The sequence below is a fragment of the Heteronotia binoei genome, chromosome 5 (assembly GCF_032191835.1).
Source record: "Heteronotia binoei isolate CCM8104 ecotype False Entrance Well chromosome 5, APGP_CSIRO_Hbin_v1, whole genome shotgun sequence".
Classification (NCBI taxonomy): domain Eukaryota; kingdom Metazoa; phylum Chordata; class Lepidosauria; order Squamata; family Gekkonidae; genus Heteronotia; species Heteronotia binoei.
Genome location: NC_083227.1, coordinates 96,338,456 through 96,359,584, shown reverse-complemented (window position 1 = coordinate 96,359,584; position 21,129 = coordinate 96,338,456). Strand labels below are relative to the sequence as shown.

The 21,129-nt window shown below is 46.3% G+C and overlaps 1 protein-coding gene across 2 annotated transcripts in view; it reads left to right on the top strand.

The window, feature by feature from the left end:
- The window catches only part of SYN2 (synapsin II), a 454,742-nt gene that overhangs the window by 402,916 nt on the left and 30,697 nt on the right, over positions 1 to 21,129 (top strand). For both annotated transcript variants that reach the window (XM_060239868.1, XM_060239867.1), the window contains exon 9: positions 7,666 to 7,768. In XM_060239868.1, coding sequence (XP_060095851.1) covers positions 7,666 to 7,768 — 103 coding nt within the window. The remainder of the gene's footprint in view (positions 1 to 7,665; positions 7,769 to 21,129) is intronic.

Below are 21,129 nucleotides of genomic sequence, written 5' to 3'. Positions count from 1 at the left end.
GATTTCTTTGTTTTACATAATTCAATTTTACTCCCATTTCTCTTATTGTTAGCATAAATAACTTTATTTGATGGGAGCTATTTAAATTTTTTATTTGATGGGAGATATTTGTATTTCTCAGAGAGCTTTTTAATTTGTCCTCTTTTTTTGCAATCTCATCCAAATATCTTGTAATTTCTCTTCTCTCTTCTTGAGTTCAGAGTTATGTTGTATCATATGACTTCTAATAAAGACTTTATTTGCATCCCAAACCATTCTCAAATCAGTGCCTTTGGGCACCGAACCAGCAATGTTGATGAAAGGGAGGGGAAAGGTGATCTCCACACATCTTTTGACACCACAGAACATGGTACTCTCTGGATAGTGTGGCTGAGGTGGGTTTGGGAGATACCAGGCTATGTTTGTTTTGAATTTTGCTGCATGTTAGATCAATCTATACAGGGGCATTATGATACTGGCTGATTTGTTTTCAGTTCCCTTCCTAATAATTCCCAGCATGGCATTGACCTTTTTTTTATTGCAATTGCACACTCTCTCGACATTTTCAATGAGTTATCTACCACGACCCCAAGATCTCTCTCTTGGTCAGTTTCCCCCAGTTCCCACCCCATCAACTTGTATTTATAGCTAGGATTTTTGGCCCCAATGTGCATTACTTTGCACTTGGCCATGTTGAACCTCATTTGCCACGTTGACATCCACTTGCCCAGCCTTGACAGATCCCTTTGGAGTGCCTCACAATTCTCTCTGGTTCTCATCACCCTCGCCAATTTAGTGTCATTGGCAAGCTTAGCCACTTCACTGCTTACTCTCAACTTCAAATCATTAATTAATGTATATACAAATGTTATATACAAATGGTGAAATCAACAACATTATGGTCACTACTTCCAAGCAGCGCAATCACTTTGCCTGGAAAGGCAGCAATAATTGGAGTAATCTACTTTATTCAGATCTCCGATCTCGCCGACCGGACAGGGAGGGCGAGGCGGCGGCTTGGCTGGGCGCGGACGAGGAGGCCAAGGCGGCGCGAATGAGGAGGTTGAGGTGGCGAGGCGGTGCCTTGGCTGGGTGCAGTCGACCGGCGGACAAACAAAGTCGGGTGGAGTGGTGTAGAGCCGGCTGACGCCGAGGGGAGCAGGACCAGATACTCCCATTCAGCAGATGTAACTGCCGAGGGGCTGGGCTGCAGCCGCGGTCGGCCGCCGGAGGGGAACGCCGCGGAGAGGGAACTGGTAGCGAGTGACTGAAGTGCCAGAGAGGAGAGCCTGGAAGCTGCTGGGCGCGTAGAAGGAACAGGGATTCAAGGAGTGGAGACCTGACCAACTCCACAAGGGAACTGTGGAGCCCTGTAGCATGACGGGGGAGGGCACGGGGGGGCCTTTACCTCGCCCGGGCCCACCAGGTTATGTAGGGGACACTGGACTTGAGTCCTTGGCCACCGGACATGTGTTCCTCTGCGCCTCGGTGTGTGTCTGCTCTCTGTATACCATTAGTATTCCATCTAATATGGCATTATTTCGTATACCATCTAATACGGCACTAACTCGACGCCTGCACTCTGCACTTTACTCTGCACTCTACTCACCACTTTACTTCGTACTTTGTTCCAGCTGGGAATAATTTGCACTAACTTGCACTGATTAGCACGACAGCACTTTCCTGTAATTTCTACCTCTATTTGCTCTTACACTGCTAGTTCAAATTGGATTTAATCAATTAACTATTTGTGATTGTTTACAGTACTAATTGGCTCTGAATTATATAAATTTTTTTGGCAATTAATTCGAGGGTGGTTGGGAGGGATTTATAGTCAATTATTGCCACTGATTTAACTTATGTGTCTTACCAATTGATGTACAAGGGGAGATTTGGGTTGGGCTTGAACGGGTTGATTTGAAACTGGGAGCTAGTGGGTGGAGTAGATCAGAGGGAGATTTGGGGGTAGTGCTAGCCGGCATCAGAGGCGGTGGCTATGACAACGGTCCCACCAGCTGAGATGATTGGCCCAGGGATTCCAGTGCTCTTGGGGAGGGGGAGGTATGGCGGTGGGAACAGGCGACGATATAGGGGAAGGGGGCTGAGACCAGTCAGTACTCGACCACCTTCCTGTCTGTATCCCATCCCAACGGTGACAGGTAGTGGGGCCAGTTTGGATGACCTGCCTCCGTCATTGGTGTTATGCAATGCCAGGTCCATTAACAACAAGACCTCTGTCCTCTGAGAGTTTTTACTCGAGCAGGACGTGGACCTGGCTTGCGTGACTGAGACCTGGGTTCGAGAGGGAGATACGGTGGCCCTCTCACAAACAGCTCCCCCGGGTTACTCAGTCTTTCACCAATCACGGACTAGCGGGCGGGGGGGGAGGAGTGGCGCCTTACCGTCCCTGCTCGAGGCTGTGGCAGACTGGGCATTGGAGCACCCAAGGCTGGCGATCCTGGGTGACTTCAACGTCCATGCGGATGACCCGGCCTCTAGCTCAGCAACGGACCTAGTGTCTTCCATGGCGACGCTAGGGCTCTCTCAATTTGTTACATCTCCCACGCATCAGGCCGGGCACACGTTAGACCTGATCTTTGCGGCCGGGGTTATGGTGGACGATATAATCGCAAAAGCGGTGCCATGGTCAGACCACCTCGCCCTTAGGGCTCGTGTGGACGCTCCACGCCAAACCTGTCTAGGCGACGAGCGCATTATGAAAGAGGCAGTGGTCCGCCCCCTCCTGAAAAAAGCTACATCAGACCCGGCCGAATTGGCTCACTACCGGCCAGTCTCAAACTTGCCCTTTTTGGGCAAGGTTATAGAGAGGGCTGTGGCGTTGCAGTTACAGAGCTTCCTGGATGATGCTTCCACTTTGGATCCATTCCAGTCTGGCTTCCGCCCAGGCCATGGGACAGGGACGGTTCTGGTCGCCCTCATGGATGATCTCCGGCGACACCTGGACCGAGGCAGTATGGCAGTATTGCTGTTGTTAGACCTTTCGGCCGCGTTCGATAGGGTCGACCACCAGCTGCTGGCCCGCCGCCTCGCCGACGCAGGGATTCAAGGGCTAGCCTTGCAATGGCTTTCCTCTTTCCTGGAGGGTCGGGGACAAAGGGTGGCAATTGGGGGGGAGCTGTCCCAGAGACACTCACTCACCTGTGGGGTGCCTCAGGGAGCAGTTCTCTCCCCGATGTTATTTAACATCTACATGCGCCCCCTTGCCCAGATTGCCCGGAGATATGGGCTGGGTTGTCATCAGTATGCGGATGACACCCAGCTCTATCTATTGATGGACGGCTGGCCTACCGATGTTCCTATAAACCTGGACCGGGCGCTGCAAGCCATGGCAGACTGGATCAGGTCGAGTGGGCTGAAACTGAATCCAGCGAAGACAGAGGTCCTTTGTCTAGGGCGTGGTGGTCCGGAGGGAGGGATCTCCCTTCCAGCTTTTGACGGTCTGTCACTGATACCAGTGCGCAGGGTCAGGAGCTTGGGAATGCTACTGGAGTCTTCCTTGACAATGGAGGCCCAGATAGCAGCCACTGCCAAATCCGCCTTTTTCCATCTTAGGCGGGCGAGGCAGTTGGCTCCCTTCCTGGAGCGCAATGACCTGGCAACAGTGATCCATGCAACGGTCACCTCGAGGCTAGACTACTGTAATGCCCTCTACATGGGGCTGCCCCTGTGCCGAACCCGGAAGCTGCAGCTAGTGCAGAATTCAGCAGCCAGACTGCTATTGGGCCTACCTCGGTGGGAACATGTGCGGGCTGGGCTGCGGGAACTGCATTGGCTGCCAGTTATTTACCGAGTTCGTTACAAGGTGCTGGTTATTACCTTTAAAGCCCTATATGGCCAAAGACCTGTTTACCTTAGGGACCGCCTCTCTCCATATGTTCCCCAGAGAGCACTGCGATCCAGCTCACAAAACCTTCTGGAAGTACCTGGGCCAAAGGAGGCCAAACTAAAAATAACCAGAGAACAGGCCTTCTCTATAAAAGCACCCCAATGGTGGAACCAGCTGCCGGAAGAGGTGCGGGCCCTACGGGACATTAGCCAATTCTGTAGGGCGTGCAAAACCGCCCTCTTCCGGCTAGCCTTCCAAGATGAAACCTGAAATGAACACCATGCCATCAATAACATCTACAATCGAGTTAGCAATAAGATAAGATTATTTTAGATTGATTTTAGATTTTTATATTATGTAAATTTAATGGTAAATTTTAAATGGTACAGAAATGTATAATTGTTTTATTGTTTAACATGGCTTTTGCCACACTTTGTAAGCCACCCTGAGCCTGACGCGGTGGGGAGGGCGGGGTATAAATAAAATTTTATTATTATTATTATTATTATTATAAAAATAACAATATAAAAGAACATGCTCAACTGTCTCTGTCAATCCAGATTGGCATGGACAAAGACAATGTACATATGGGGTATGAGCATATTTCCTCTTGAGAAGGACAGAGGGGAGGATATTAAGTCATGCTAGGATAAAAGCTCTGTGGCATTTCAGAAGTTCCGAGAAAAGATAATTGAGTGGAACAAAGTTTTGTTTTCTACTCCCCACTGCCGGGACATACATGACCCATGCTCTGACCACTTTTAAAGAGGCATCCTATAACCTCTATTTAATAATTTCTCTGGCTTCTTTATAGCAAGGTAGAGAAGAGCTATTCTGGAAAAACCCAGTAATGACAGTTTACATTCAGTTGTTGAGACCCATCTTGAGCAAAAATTGTCTAGAATAATTAGGGGATTAGTCCTGAGGGGGAAAGTTTTATTTTAAGCCATAAATAAATGGCATGAAACCAAGCCTGGGTTTCCAGTTATACTAATCCAGCCTTTGGCTAAGCAGAGCATTCAGAACACATTGTACTCCTAATAGAGATCTAAGAAATTTGGATTGAATTGCTTCAAATTTGGAGTAGTTTTTATACAGAGATACCTGTACTTGATCCAGCACTGTTCCTAAATCTTCCTTGGGTACCACCATAGCCAAAACTGTCTTTACAAACTTAGACTGGTATAATGGAAATACATGATTCTGTTACAGTTCTACATCCCTTGGTAACTTCTGCACGGGACAACTGTAATGTAATCTGTCAGGCTACTTTTGAAAAGTGCTTTAAAACTATACATAGTCAGAATGTGGTTGCCTATTGACAGAGAATACCAATCTGATCATATTACCCCCAAACTGATCCAATTTTCATAGCTTGCATTTCTAGGCCCAGCACAAAATGCTGATTTGAGCCTTAAAAAACCTAAATGACTTGGGACTAAGGTATTAACCATTCCATTATGAACGTACCCATACATTTACAAACTGTTGCATATTCTATATCTCTTTCCATGCAGCTATGTTTTTCAGCTTCTTCCTTTGTTCTGTGTACACATTCACACATATGAAAACTGCTTTCAGTAAAATTGTGTTAATATTTGGTTTCATATGAGGCGCTTTCTCAAAGCAGCTTTCTTTGTTTGAGTTGGTTTTTCTCCAGATTTACCATTAAAAGAAGGAATACTTCTAGATCCAAGGAAAGACTGTAACACTTTATAGCAAGACAGGGCTCTTAAACAAATAAACTCTCCCTACAGTCAGTGCATCTACAGATGTTAGATTTGATATACATCCAAAAGACCCCTAAAAGTCCAATTCTACAAAATAAATAAAAAGCCACTCCTGTAATTCTGTAAATTGTCATCAATAACTTTAAAAGAAAACACCTGTATTTTGCCAATATTTCTGTCTAGCTTTTCTTTTTGTAGAAAATTTTTGCACTAGAACTAATTTCAAATAGTAACATCTACAATCAAGCTAGCCCAGTCTCACGAGATCTTGAAAGCTAAACAGGATTGGCCAGGGGTGGAATTCTAGGAGGAGTTCCTTTGCATATTAGGCAACACACCCCTTACAAGGCTCTTTTTTGTAAGCTCTTGGAGGATTGGCTACATCGGGGTGTGTGGCAAAGGAGCTGTTGCTAGAATTCATATGCAAAGGAGCTGTTGCTAGAATTCCACCCCTGGGGTTGGCCCAGATTAGTTTTTGGATGGGAGACCACCAAGGAATACTAGGGTCACTACACAAAGGCAGGCAATGGCAAACCACCTCTAAACGTCTCTTGTGAAGAAGAGACATTACTGGTATGAAATGAGGTTTACTTTTGGCACCAAGAACAGAACTTAGTCGGCCATGGGCCCCCAAAATGACTAAATTAAAATCATTCTACATACAGACCGTTTTATTCACACAGACACCCAACAGCGCAGACACCCAGGCTTATCTGATTCAATATTCCCCACCCCCTTGTAACTCTTTCTAGTACTTTTCCATTCCTCCTGACTCCATGCTTTATCAGCTCCAGCAAGAAGCTTCTCAAGGAGGCCCCTTTGTGTTATCCTAATACACATCTGTGTTGCACACACCCACTGAATGATGTCTGTGCTTCTAACGAACATTGCATCAGACACCCTCTTTTTGAAGGCAGAAGCATGCTTTCATTCATTATTATAGGGGTATTCATTAATTATTCAGGAGTCCCCCCTTCACTTGCCTTGAAAACTCTATGGGGTCGCCATAAATTCAGCCGGGGCTTTGGGGATTGCACTGGCTACCGATAATATACCGAGTTCGGTACAAGGTGCTGGTTATTACCTTTAAAGCCCTATATGGCCTAGGACCTGCTTACCTTAGGGACCGTCTCTCCCCATATGTTCCCCAGAGAGTGCTGAGATCAGGTTCTCAGAATCTCCTTACAATCCCCAGGCCAAAGGAGGCCTGTCTGAAGTCAACTAGGGACAGGGCTTTTTCGATCACAGCCCCTTGCTGGTGGAACCAATTGCCAGAGGAGGTGAGGGCCCTGCGGGCCCTTGGGCAGTTCCGCAGGGCCTGTAAGACAGTCCTCTTCCGGTTGGCATACAACTGACCGACATCTGAACATCAGGATATCTGAATATCTGAATATTTGAATACCTGAATAGCTGAATTTTAATAAGACTGTAGCATAGCACGCTGACAATTGTGTTTTATTTTACTGTGTAAATTATTAATGTATTTTGATTTTTGATTTATTGTTAGAATTTTATGTTGTGAGCCACCCTGAGCCCACTTCGGTGGGGTAGGGCGGGATATAAATCAAATGAAATAAATAAATAAATAAATAAATAAATATAAATAAATAAATTGGCTGAGATTTGACAGCACTTTCCAGCAACACAACATCTACAATATATAAAATACAACCTGAACTTAAACATTTTATTCATAATAACCCTCATTGCTTTTGATGCATCTTATTTGTAAATGACCAAGATTAACATTACAGCCAGTCTTAGAACTAATACATGTGTGACAATATGTATAGGCATCAGAGATTATCTGTCAGCACCTGCCAAATGAACATATATAAAGCACGTGGCCACTGTTATTTTGGAGAATGTGGGCTTTGTATTCCTACATGTATGAATCAGACTTCAAATTCACAACAGACAGTTCACACATTATAAATCTGAAAGCATTAGACAATTTTAAACTACTTTTCCAGAAGAGTTTTGAAATGCGAGTGGAGGAGAAGTAAGTATGGGATGCAGTTCTGAGCATAAACTAGTGCTGCCTGGCTAAATCTCTATTATGACAATATCATGCTTTTAGATTAATAGAAACTTCACTTTGCATTCCAGGTACAAGCTCTGGATTGACAGCTGTTCTGAGATGTTTGGCGGCCTGGACATATGTGCTATCAAAGCAGTTCATGGCAAGGATGGGAAGGATTACATTTTTGAGGTATGATGTATATTTTTCTCTGTCAGCACTTTTTTGTTAAGATAATAGGAGCAATCTCAGTGTCTGAAGTTTCCATTTGGCTTTTGTATATACGTGTGATTCAGAGCACACAGTCCATTTTGGAACACATTTAAGTAATCAAGCAAAGCCACATCTCCCAGAAAATGGTACTACTTGTGGGAAAGCACATAGCTGTACTATGAAGTGATGTAATTTCGTTTCCGAATATGTATTCTCAAACTAAGAATCAAAATACTTACATCATATTTTCCTAACCCTTCTGCCTTCCTTCCTGAATGAGCTCACCATTATTGCTTCGGTACAAAAGGAACAGGTATCTCTTTACCAAGAGAAACTGAATAAAATTATATTTTTATGTAAGATGAGAAGGGAGGGAAGGCAGCAGGGTATAGCCTGATCTCCTCTGATCTTGGAAGCCAAGCAAGGTCAGTACTTGGAAGGGAGATCACCAAGGAAGATGGAAAACTACTTCTGCTTCCCACTTGCCTTGAAGAGCCAGTTTGGTGTAGTGGTTAAGTGTGCGGACTCTTATCTGGGAGAATCGGGTTTGATTCCCCACTCCTCCACTTGCACCTGCTGGAATGGCCTTGGGTCAGCCATAGCTCTGGCAGAGGTTGTCCTTGAAAGGGCAGCTGCTGTGAGAGCCCTCTCCAGCCCCACCCACCTCACAGGGTGTCTGTTGTGGGGGAGGAAGGTAAAGGAGATTGTGAGCCGCTCTGAGACTCTTCGGAGTGGAGGGCGGGATATAAATCCAATATCTTCTTCTTCTTCTTGAAAGCCCTTTGCTGCAGTCCCTATCTCTCGGCTTGGCTTCGCGAACGAAGATTTAAGAAGGGTGCAATAGTCCACGTTTGCTGCAGGCTCGCTGGTGGCTGACAAGACCAATGCGGGACAGGCAGGTCCAGCCACAGTGGCTGCAGGGAAAAGTCTGATTTAGGATTGGTGCTGTAGCAGTGCGATTCTTCCTCAATCTCCTTTTGTCCTCAAGACCAGCTATGCGTGCGTTCTCAAAGGAAGAGACAGCCTGGTGGATGGTGTGCCTCCATGCTTTGCGATCTGAGGCTAGGTCAGACCACTGGTGATGGTTGATGTGACAGGTGCTAAGGGATTTCTTCAAGGAGTCCTTGTACCTCTTCTTTGGTGCCCCTCTATTTCGATGACCAGTGGAGAGTTCGCCATACAGGGCAATCTTGGGAAGGCGGTGGTTTTCCATCCTAGAAATATGCCCTGCCCAGCGCAGCTGCGTCTTCAACAGCAGTGCCTCAATGCTGGTAACCTCCGCCCGCTTGAGGACTTCAGTGTTGGTCACAAAGTCACTCCAGTGGATATTGAGGCTGGTGCGAAGGCAGCGCTGATGAAAGCGCTCGAGGAGTCGCAGGTGATGATGGTATAAAACCCATGATTCGGAGCCGTAGATGAGGGTTGTCATCACAACCGCTTTGTAAACATTTATCTTTGTGCCTTTTTTCAGATGCTTGTTGCTCCACACTCTTTTGTGCAGTCGGCCAAATGCACGGTTTGCCTTTGCCAGCCTGTTGTCAATCTCCTTGTCGATCTTGGCATCTGAGGAGATGATGCACCCCAGGTAGCTGAACTGCTGGACTGTCTTCAGAACTGATTCACCCACAGTGATGCAGGGGGGGTGATAATCTTCCTGGGGTGCAGGCTGGTGGAGAACTTCTGTCTTCTTCAGACTAACTTCTAGGCCGAATAGCTTGGCAGCCTCTGCAAAGCAGGACGTCATATGCTGCAGAGCTGATACCGAGTGGGAGACGAGTGCAGCATCATCAGCAAACAGTAGCTCTCGGATGAGTTTTTCCATTGTCTTGGAGTGTGCCTTTAGTCGCCTCAGGTTGAACAGGCTGCCATCGGTGCGATAGCGGATGTATACACCATCGTCATCATCTAGATCTACTGCGGCTCTTTGAAGCATCATGCTAAAGAAGATCGTAAAGAGAGTTGGCGCGAGAACGCAGCCTTGCTTTACACCTGTGCCTATTGGGAAGGGCTCCGAGAGGTCGTTGCAGTGTCTGACTTGGCCTCGCTGGTCTTCGTGTAGCTGGATGATCATGCTGAGGAACCTTGGGGGACATCCTAAACGTTCCAAGATTTGCCACAGGCCTTTCCTGCTAACGGTATCGAAAGCTTTGGTAAGGTCGACAAAAGTCACATACAGAGCCTTGTTCTGTTCCCTGCATTTCTCTTGGAGCTGCCTGAGAACAAATACCATATCGGTGGTGCTCCTGTTAGCTCTGAAGCCGCACTGGCTCTCTGGGAGGAGTTCTTCTGCAATGGTGGGCACCAGTCTGTTCAGGAGTATTCTGGCAAGGATTTTGCCTGCGATGGAGAGCAGGGTTATCCCCCGGTAGTTGGAGCAGTCTGACTTTTTCCCTTTGTTCTTGTATAGGGTGATGATGATTGCATCGCGAAAGTCCTGTGGTAATTTGCCTTGTTCCCAGCAGGTGACAAGTACTTTGTGGAGTGAGCTATGTAGTACTGTGCCCCCATGCTTCCAGATCTCTGGTGGAATTCCATCAACTCCCGCTGCCTTGCCACTTTTCAGTTGCTTGATGGCTTTAACAGTCTCTTCTAGGGTGGGGATCTCATCCAACTCTGTTTTCACCGGTTGAAGTGGGGTGAGGTGGATTGCTGAATCTTGAACTACGCGGTTGGCACTGAAGAGAACCTGAAAATACTCCGACCACCGGTTCAGTATGGATGCCTTGTCTGTGAGGAGCACTTGGCCGTCTGCACTATGCAAGGGACTCTGAGCCTGATATGATGGACCATATACTGCCTTCAGGGCTTCGTAGAACCCTCTTAAATCACCAGTGTCTGCACACAGCTGGGTTCTCTCTGCAAGCTTGGTCCACCACTCGTTCTGAATGTCTCGAAGCTTGCGCTGGAGGTTGCTACATGCAGCGCGAAAGGTTGCTTTTTTCCCAGGACAGGAGGGCTGAGCAAGATGTGCTTGGTAGGCAGATCTCTTTTTTGCCAGTAATTCTTGGATCTCTTGATTGTTCTCATCAAACCAGTCCTTGTTCTTCCTTGTGGAGAACCCGAGGACTTCTTCAGAGATCTGCAGGACGGTAGTTTTTAGGTGTTCCCAGAGTGCTTCTGGAGAAGGGTCTGTGGGGCAACTGGGGTCCTCAATTCTTGACTGGAGTTTTGCCTGGAAGGCAGCTTTAACTTCGGCTGACTGGAGGCTGCCAACCTGAAACTTCCTCCGAGGGATACCTCCTCTCCTGGGTGTGGGTTTAAAGTGAAGACGGAGATTGCAGCGTACAAGACGATGATCCGTATGACATTCTGCGCTGGGCATTACTCGGGTGTGTAAGACATCTCGAAGGTCTCTCTGGCGCACCAGAATGTAGTCGATAAGGTGCCAATGCTTGGACCATGGGTGCATCCAGGTTGTCTTCAGACTGTTCTTCTGCTGGAAGATAGTGTTGGTGATGGTGAGCTGGTGCTCCATGCAGAATTCTAGTAGGAGGCGCCCGTTGTCATTGCAGTTGCCAATGCCGTGTTTGCCAAGTACTCCTTTCCAGGCTTCCGAGTCTTTACCTACTCTGGCATTGAAGTCGCCAAGGATGATCACCTTGTCCTCTGTAGGGGTCTTCCGTACGAGGTTGCGTAGATCAGCATAGAACTTGTTCTTTTCTGCAGGATCTGCTTGAAGGGTTGGGGCATACACACTGAAGAGTGTTGCATGCTGCTTGTTTTGAAGTGGGAGGCGCATGGACATGATGCGATCTGAGTGACCTGTTGGCAGGTTTTCGAGTTTGGAGGCAATGGAGTGCCTGACCATGAAGCCAACGCCAGAAAGGCGGCTCTCAGCCTTTGACTTACCCGACCAGTAGAGGGTATAGCTAGCACCGTGTTCTTGAAGACTACCTTCCTCAGGGAAACGGACCTCACTGAGAGCTGCTATGTCGATATTCAACCTGAGAAGTTCGTGGGCAACTAGAGCAGAGCGTCGTTCAGGGCGACCACTGCCTACTGTGTCAAGCATGGTTCTGATGTTCCAACACGCAAGCTTTAGTCTTTGCACACTTTGTGAGGCAGGTGCATGCCTTTTCTTTGTTGTTATTTTTCAACCGCAAGTAAGGATGCCCGTTGACCGCGGCTAGCCAACTGGGGTGGGGGAGACGAGCTTTGTTTAGGCCACCTTTTCTAGGCCCCTCTCCGTGTGGAGCAAGCAGTGCTGTCCCTAGATAAGGCTGCTTGGTCTTATAAGTCAGCTACAACTTGACAACATTTTACACACACATGCAAGATGAGAAAATAAGAATACAATATTATTTTTTGTTGACCTAATGTATCTTCCTTTCCACCCATTTTTTTCCTTTTTGAGAGTTGATACCTCCTGAGTTGTAAACAGATAAAAAATTGCTCAGTGCTGCTAGAGCAGTGCTGCTAAACAATAGTCTGTAGTACGTTGTGAGATATATAACTCTGGTTACATTTTTTTTAACCTGGGTTTTGTTAGAAAACAATATCTCAAATTTGATTAATTGTTTTAGCATGGATTATATCAATTGTTAGCTTGAAAAGGTTAAGTTCAAATTAATTTTGTTCTTTATTTATATTCCATCCCATACTTTTTAATGGAATGTAAATAAAGAACAAAATTGTTAGCCTCAGGCTGCCTAACAAAATGTAAATGTAACAGGGGTGTGCAAAAAAAAAAATATTCGAAATTAATCGGATTCGGAAATATACGAGGCCAAAAAAATCGGAATACCATATATTTCTGAATACCGGTACTCGGAATAGCCATATATACAGTAGATGCGCAGCTATTTCTGAATATACGGCCACATTATACCCTATGGCCATTGAAATCAATGGCAAAATGGTATATTGGAAGCCGCCTGGAGGGGAGGGGGTTTGAGGGAGTGCCTCCAAATTTGCAGGAGACGTACAGGGGACTCTCCCCTACAAACCCCCCAAGTTCCAAAAAGGTTGGGCCAGGGGGTCCCATTCCCAAAGAGGGTGCCCCTATCCCACCATTATACCCTATGGGCCATTGAAATCTATGGCAACATAGGGAATAATTAGAGGCTACTGGGGGGCAGGGGGTTTGAGGGAGAGCCCCCAAAACTGCAGGGATCCCACAGGGGACTCTCCCCTACAAAACCCCCAAGTCACAAAAAGATTGGGCCAGGGGATCCCTGCCTTTGGGCTTCCCAAAAGGCCCATTGCCACCAATGCTGGGGAAAACCCAATTAGCCACTTCCTCCACTATAATTGCTGTGGGGAAAGTGGTTCTGGCCAGAGGGGGGTTTGAGGAAGAGGCCCCAAACTTCAGCACAGCTTCAGGGGACTCCCCCGCATGCAACCCCCCCTGGCCGAAAAAGACTGCACCATCTGTGGGCACCCCAAAAGGAAAACTGTTCCCAATGGTGAGAAAAAAAATTAGAGCCACTTCCCCCACTGTAATTGTTGTGGGAAAAGTGGCTCTGGGGAGCAGGGGGTTTTGAGGAGAGCCCCCCCCCCCCAAACTGCTGTGCAGCTTCAGGGCACTGTCCCACACAAACCTAACTTCACACCAGAGAATCTCTATAGGACCCAAATGCACTACATCCATCTATCTACTCTATGAACCCTGCTGGCCTGGAACCAATATAAACCCAGTTGCCAACATCATTGCCACACAAAACACAATCTGCTCAAAGTCTGCTCTGCAGACCTGGCTGCAGCAAACCCAGATGCCAGCTCTCCAGCCCTGCCCCAAACAACACGGGGAGAGCTGGCCAAGCACAACAAGCATGCTGGTTCTGAGTCTCTCACCCAGATGCCAGCTTCCCTGCCACAGAACATACGATCTACAGTTGCCAGCTCTCCAGCCCTGTTCCAAACAACACAACTCTCAAACAAGAGAAGCGGTGGACCATGTCTAGCTCCACATCATTCTGTATCTGACACAAAGCAAGAAGCATTTAGACTTACCTTGAGAGATGGATGGTTGGCTGGTCCAGGCTCTTTTGCGTTACCCAGGGTGCACCACGAGGAGGCGAGCCAGAGTTGCACCCCAAATGAGGAAGATCACTGGGAGGGCCTCAGATTGCCCCAAACAATGCGGGGAGAGCTGGCTAAGCACAACAAGAATGCTGGTTCTGGGTCTCTCACCCAGATGCCAGCTTCCCTGCCACAGAACACACGATGTTCAGATGCTAACTCTCCAGCCCTGCCCCAAACAACGCGAGGAGAGCTGGCCAAGCACAACAAGCATGCTGGTTCTGGATCTCTCACTCAGATGGCAGCTTTCCTGCCACAGAACATGCAATCTACAGATGACAGCTCTCCAGTCCTGCCCCAAACAACACAACTCTCAAACAAGAGATGCGGTGGACCACACCTAGCTCCACATCATTCTGTATCTGACACAAAGCAAGAAGTATTTAGACTTACCTTGAGTGACGGATGGTTGGCTGGTCCAGGCTCTTTTGCGTTACCCAGGGTGCACCATGAGGAGGCGAGCCAGAGTTGCACCCCAAATGAGGAAGATCACTGGAAGGGCCTCAGATTGTGTGAGAGGAAGGGAACCATTCCTTCTCTCTCAGCTCAGCAGCAACACACTAGCTATCACTGTCCCATTAGAGGGACCTCAGCATTGGTATGGCTGCTGGCTGCCTGTCATCATCACTGGCACCTCCCTCTTTCTTCCTCCTGCCCCTGAAAAAAAAAAACTGGGTTATCCTGGCTGGGCCTGTGGGTGCTGTCGGTTACAGTTGGGGGCTGCAATGGCCCTTTCAGTATTATTAGGTATGTGTGGATGGGGACTGAGGAAATTTGGATTGCTTTGCAGATTTTAAACCAGCATTCACTTTTGGTTTGGGGATGGATGGTGGGGGGATGGGGGAACTGTCAATCAATTTGTGAGTGAGTTTTTGGGCTGTCTTTGGACTCTAGTCTATGTTTAGTGGGAGAGCGTTTTACAACCACCTTCCAGGCGCAGGCCAAGAGAGCATGCAGGCACAAGTAGGTGCTCACTTCATTCATTCTCAAAGTCTACGTTCAGGGAGTCAAACAGAGGCAAGTTGACCTTCAGGAAGACCAACTGCTCAACTCTCCAGGGTTGCAGGCGATTGTGATGTGGGCAGACAATGTTGCCCATAGGCGAAAAGACGCGCTTGCTCTGCACGCTTGTCGGTGGGCATGAGAGGAACACCTTGGCCACCGAGGAGAGGGCCGGCCAGACCTCCTCCTTCATGACCCAGTAGTCCAAAGGAGACATTTCCTGCGACTCGTTGGGCTCTGAAAGATAGTTCCTCACCATCGCAGCACCCGTCTCCACTCTCAGGGGCCTACCACTCCCAGAGGGGCCAACAAGCAGCCCGATGAGTGTCATCTCAGGACTCTTTGTGGCATGAGTCTGGTGTGAAACACTGCCTAGCCGGGGAGGTTGGGGATGAACAGAAGTGGAAGTGGCAGATGAGCTGCTTCCACCCCCCTCCGCCTCAATTACCGGCACTGGGCCCACCCTGACTCTGCAGCGCTCGACCTTCTGGGAGAGCTCATCTCGCCAGCGATTGAGCTTGTTGGCCCACTCAGCGACTGTGCCCTTAAGGCATGGGTCTAACATGGTTGTCATCATGTAGACCTTATCCTGGGTGAAAGTCTAAAAGCTGGCCTCAAGCCCTTCCTGCAGCCTAACAACCAGGGCGCGCACCACTGGAAGAACGTCTGCACGGCCTTGAGCTGGCACTAGAAATGAGGCGAGGTTTTCATGTGGACCTTGGGGACGACCAGTGCGATGCTCGCCGTGTCAGACGAGAGCATTTCTGTGTGGGTCTTGAAGGGCCCAAGAACCTCCAAAATCTGAGAAATCCTCTTGGGTGAGACGGTTCTCATCCTGAAAGACCCTCGTCTCAGAAACAAAGGCATCCAGGGTTGCTCTCTGCTCCACCATGCGCTCCAGCATGGCACAGGTGGAGTTCCAATGTGTGCTGACATCACTGATCAGGCAGTGCCCTGGCACACCTGTCAGTGTCTGTTTCTCACGCAGCAGATACGAGTCCGTATTGCTGCGTGAGAAGTGACCTGTGATGTGCTGACACTTCTGGAGCAAAAGTCGGTACTCATGGGTCGCGGCTAGATACCGACGATCCTGGCTTTTTGCCTGGCTCAATGCATCATTAACCACGATGTGAAGAAGGTGGGCCACGCAAGGAAGGCGTTGTAGGCCTAACTAGATCCTGGGACAAACCAGATTTCCTTGCAAACTAGAAATCAGGTGTCCCCTATAACTTGAGAGAAGCTGTGGTTTACCCTATGGAAATCTCAGGATGCACCAGCTTTCAGTTGCTGAAAGCAAGATGCACTGCAACCCTAGTCTCTTTAAAAGGAAGCCTGATGTGGCCTAGTAGTCATGCTGCCTTTTAGGAGAAACCTAAAATCTTTTTAAATCACTCCTATCTGGCCTAGTTGAATTTTGAAAGAAGATAAAGTCCTAAACTGGATCAATTTGTTTTTAAATTTCAAAAAATGCAATCCCTAAAAACACCCTTATTAGTGGGGCAGCCTATTTAATGGCCCTAGCCAAACCGAAAGCACACTCAGACTCCAAAAATAACTCTAAAAAAACATGAAAGTGACCCACTCCACACAGCCCACACACCAACCCCCACATCAACCAGAGGTAATTTAAAAAAACCAAAATGTGACAGAAAGAAACTTAACTTTTAACTCACCCCCCACCCCCAAAACCAGAACCAGGAAAAGGGACAACAGGACAAGAGGATGCAAAACCAGCAACAACAGAGAATAGATCCAAACAGATCACTGAGAAAAAGGCCAACAAACTCAAAAAAGTGACCTTTTTAACAATGAAAATTAGGCCAAACAGCTCCCCCCGCCAAGAACCGGAAGAGAAAAGGAACAACAGCAGCACAACACAGCAGCAACAAATCAAACACAGAATCCTTTTAAAACAGTAAAGAACTGTATTTAACAATACTGGAACTTCACCAACCCCTCCCCCCCAAAAAAAATCTTCACCCTTACCCCAAGAAATCCAAGCCACCCAAATCAGGAAAAGTAAAAAGACGCTGCACTTTTAAAAGTCCTCTCACTAAAGTAAGCTATGGGCAGATTGGCAAACCCCCCACCCCAGGCCCCCACCCCCAGCAGAACCCCCTAACCTCAAATAAGCTATCCAGTACTCACCCACCCAAATCTGGATAAGTAAAGGGATTCTCTTAAAAAGTCCTTTTACTAACTAAAATAAAAACAAGAACCCCAAGATTGTCTTACCTTAGAAGTCTTCTCTTCTCCAGGCAGGTAAGGCAAGGCTGAGAGAGAGCAGCAGCAGCAGCTGAGGCCAAGGGCCAGCACAGCACAATCTCTCTCACACACCAACACACCAACACAACAGCAATGGAATGGAGTCCAGCCAGGCAGACTCCTTAAAAAGGTTCTCTGGCCCTATACAGAGTAGTTTCAAAAAATACCACTGTTCTGTGATTGGCCAGAGAACAGCGTTTACTTGGATACCCAAGTGAACAAAAGAACAACAATGTTGCTGTTGGCTGGAGCATTAGCTCAGTCATCAGCTACACAACAGCCCTGCAAAGCATGCATTTGCAATGCATTTTGCAAATTTTGCAAATGCATGCTTTGGATTGGCCGCTGGGGCTCCTCTCCCCCTCCCCCTCCCTCCCTGATCCCAGGGAGGCTATGGGAGAGGCAGGAAAAGTCTTCCAAAGGCAGGAAAGGAGGCAAGCAGCTTCCCTGAGGCTGCAGAAGCTCCTTTTCCGCCTTTTCCATGGACTTCCGTATACTTCCGCATATACTTCCAAATCAGGGGTGATTCGGGTTTTTTTTTTATTCAGCCAACCCGAATGCACACCCCTAGTATCCAGGTCAAGTTATGGCTATTACCCCTTCTGAATTCTTAACTAGGTCCCATACAGTCCTTATGACTCCAAGGCCTTCCAGCTGATATTAATTAATGCCAGATCAGTACCCAAGAAACAATTATTTCCTTTTGCTTGCGCATTGCCAAACATGCACTGGGCAATTTTTGCTCATGCAAAATTAAGAGTGACAGTGTCTTGGATGAGCTGAAAATGGGTAGTGCCGAAGTACAGTGCCATAATGGAGGACCATACTACACAAGTGGAATGAAAATATGAAATCCAAGATCCTGTTTTACCAATAAATATATATTATAGTTTCTAAAAGTGCATCAATCCACTGGACTTTAAAAAAATCAAAGGAAATAGACTTACTGAATGTGAAACATTCAGAATTCTTGACTAGAACTTTGTGGTAAATTGAGACAAAGTATGGTTTGCCTCATATATTTGTGTCGTAATACCATGCAATAGGTGCTTCATTACGCAGTGCAATCAATATCATACAGCCCAGAGAAAATGAAATTGTATTGATCTTTGTTGGTCCTTCATTTGTGGTAAAGACAACAAAGTGGAGAAGAGTAACGCAGTAGATTCCTGGCCTGCTGGTTAGCCTGGTAGCTCACTACTTTCTAATTTCAACTCTGCCATGCACCCAACTGTTGACCAGTTGAAATTTGACCATGCCTACAGTTACCATGCCTACAGTTGTTGGGGTGTATAGTCCTTCATTTATAACTGTGTATTTAGAATTTCTGCTACACATTTTAAAGCAAAGGAGACAGTCTGGCTCAGTGGTTTTCCCTATTCTGTGAGTGAAGTATCAATTAGGGCGGGGGGAACCCACTTCCTTCAGATATTGAAGGCTGTTGTGTATTGTATCTCATATGCTGTAACTTTATTATTTATTTGTGTGTTTGTTTATATTTATATCCCGCCCTCCCCACAAGCAGGCTCAGGGGAGGTCACAGGTAAAATTTTACACACCCACTAAAAACAGTTACAACAAATAATTAAAACAAGTTGAAAGACAGGTACTACAATACGTTACAATACATTCGATAGCACTTAGATTTCTTCTTCTTCCTTCCATACTATGCTTCATTGGCCTTCAGGCATTCACTTTGAAGCAAACATATCATATTTGACCAGTATGCCCTTTGTTCATAGATCAACTATTGCTGCAATTCATGATCATAAGTAAGATTCGGGACTGCCTCCTCTCCTAAATTTATTGAAAACTGTATTTCCCTACAAAGAGTAATTTTTCACTTTTAGATTATATAGCTGGAGAAAGATTGAGTGACAGGTGTGTCCCAACTTCATTCCAGAGTGAAAATGGTAGGCTATCCCTTTACGGCTTCATGCTTTCAGTTTTTCCTTGGCATTCATGAGTGGGAAAGTATTGGGCATCTTTCAGTTGCTGTGAAACTGCTGGGACAGGAAGGAGACAGCTGAAACCTAATGGTGGCCATCCTTGTGCCAAAAAAGACAATCTGATCTGTGTATGCATTCTTGCACTCCTTTGAAGAAAAGTGGGCTATAAATGTAGGGACTGAATAAAAGGAGGGCAAGTAGAAGTATGTATGTGGTCCTGAGTTCATTGGAGGAAAGAAAGGGGGGGGATGTATTAGATAAATAGACTGAGCATAGATGTTGTTTGCAGGTATATGATATTCTGATGAGATGGTGAAGCTCACATAGGAGGAAGTTGGGCATCCTGCTAGCTTGCTAGCAGCAGCTGAGTACCATCTAGTCTGGTTTTTTTCCTCTCTGTTTGCATGTATTTATCCTGGGCATGGCCCTTGGGAAAGAGCCAAAGGGTTCTCTTGGCTAATATACTGTGGTTTGTGGCCTGGGACCTGCAATAGTCAGCCCTGTGAATGAGGATCCACCGAGTATGAATTTGGTCTGTTAAAAAAAATAGCCATTTTCTCCTGGGGAACTCTGTCGTCTGGCTATCAGTTGAAATCTCAGGAGGTCTCCAGCCACCTGGAGGCTGGCAACCCTAGGCCTTTTCTGGCTAGTTAATGTCACTCATATTGAGCTTGGGTGTCTGCTGATCAAAGTCTTCAAACCTCATTGGAAGAGAACCTTTTTAAAAGAAGACTCTGCTTTAAAATAAGCACTGAGCAGGGATGAGCTGGAAAAATAGGTCAGGGTAAAAGGGTTGAGTATGCTTCAAAACCCACCCATCCCCCATACTACTTTCTCCAAAGAAATTAGCAACCCCCCATTGTTTCCAAGTGAAAAATCAAGCCTTGGGTGATCCATTCATAAACCCCCTACAGTGTATAGATTCACTGAAGCTCTGTTGGCTTACCTCTCTGTTTGTGCCTAATAATGCTAAAACATACTTTTCAATGGGAGGAAAAAATGGTAATTTTGATTTATTCTATTTCGCAAATGTGAGAATAATTTTATAGAGCAAGGAAAGGCAACCCTGCCACTCATGATAACCAGCAGCACCCCAGAGTAGTTTGGCCCGTAATCTTTCCAAGCAACTGAGTCATGTTCCTGAGGAGCTGACAGTGATCGTCTGAAATGCTAGCAGTGCTTCTGGGACTCAGCTGGCTCCATATACTTTCTTGCTGTCTTCCCTCTCTCCTACTCCCACGTATGTTTGCCAGCAAATTATCATCTTTTTGTTTGCCAGCATACCATCAAAAGCAGCCACCTTAAGTTGCCCCCTTTTTTTTTTAGGGGGCATTGAGGCCAAATAGGTTGTCTACCCCTGCTATGGAGGTGAACTGTGAATAAGTCAATGTCCTTTTAGATCATTCTTATGAATATACTTTGAAGGATAGCTGAAAAAATTCTTTAACTTTTTAAATTGCAGCTGTTCCTTCAGGGTAACGTTTTATGACAATTGCAAATGTGTAAATAGTATCTAAAAGGAGTATAAAAGAAAGACATCCACCCCTTTCCAAATGATGATAATTTTAGAAACCATTAAGCTACTAGCAGGCTTGTTATATAATCCTAGTACTATTATCTGGCATCAAAGCTTTTGTTGCCATGGATAAACTAATGTCGCTGTGGGGCAGATTTGGCAAAAACACTTGTTCCAAGCCGCTAAAGGAAATTCTTGCTCATTTGTGCAGCATAAGCTGCATTGTAAATAGTTCTCTCTCTTTTTTTTTTTGTATCTCAGTTAAATCAAATGATATTCCCATGAGCACATGAGAATTTTTTGAGTACATAATGATTTGGAGCATCTTAACCTGATTTTATAGATTTTAGTAGCTATTACTAAGACACTGCAGCACCATAAATAGAAAAATCTGGAAGGTCTATTCTGAAATACTGTTTCAGACCATTACTCTCCTATTCCTTAGATGTATATCAACATAGTTACCACTGTTGCATTCAGCAGGGTTTTTGTAGATAAAGTCCAGCAAGAACTTATTTACATATTAGGCCACACCCCTGACATTACCATTGTTTCACACATGACTTTTTTGTAGAAATCATCCCCTG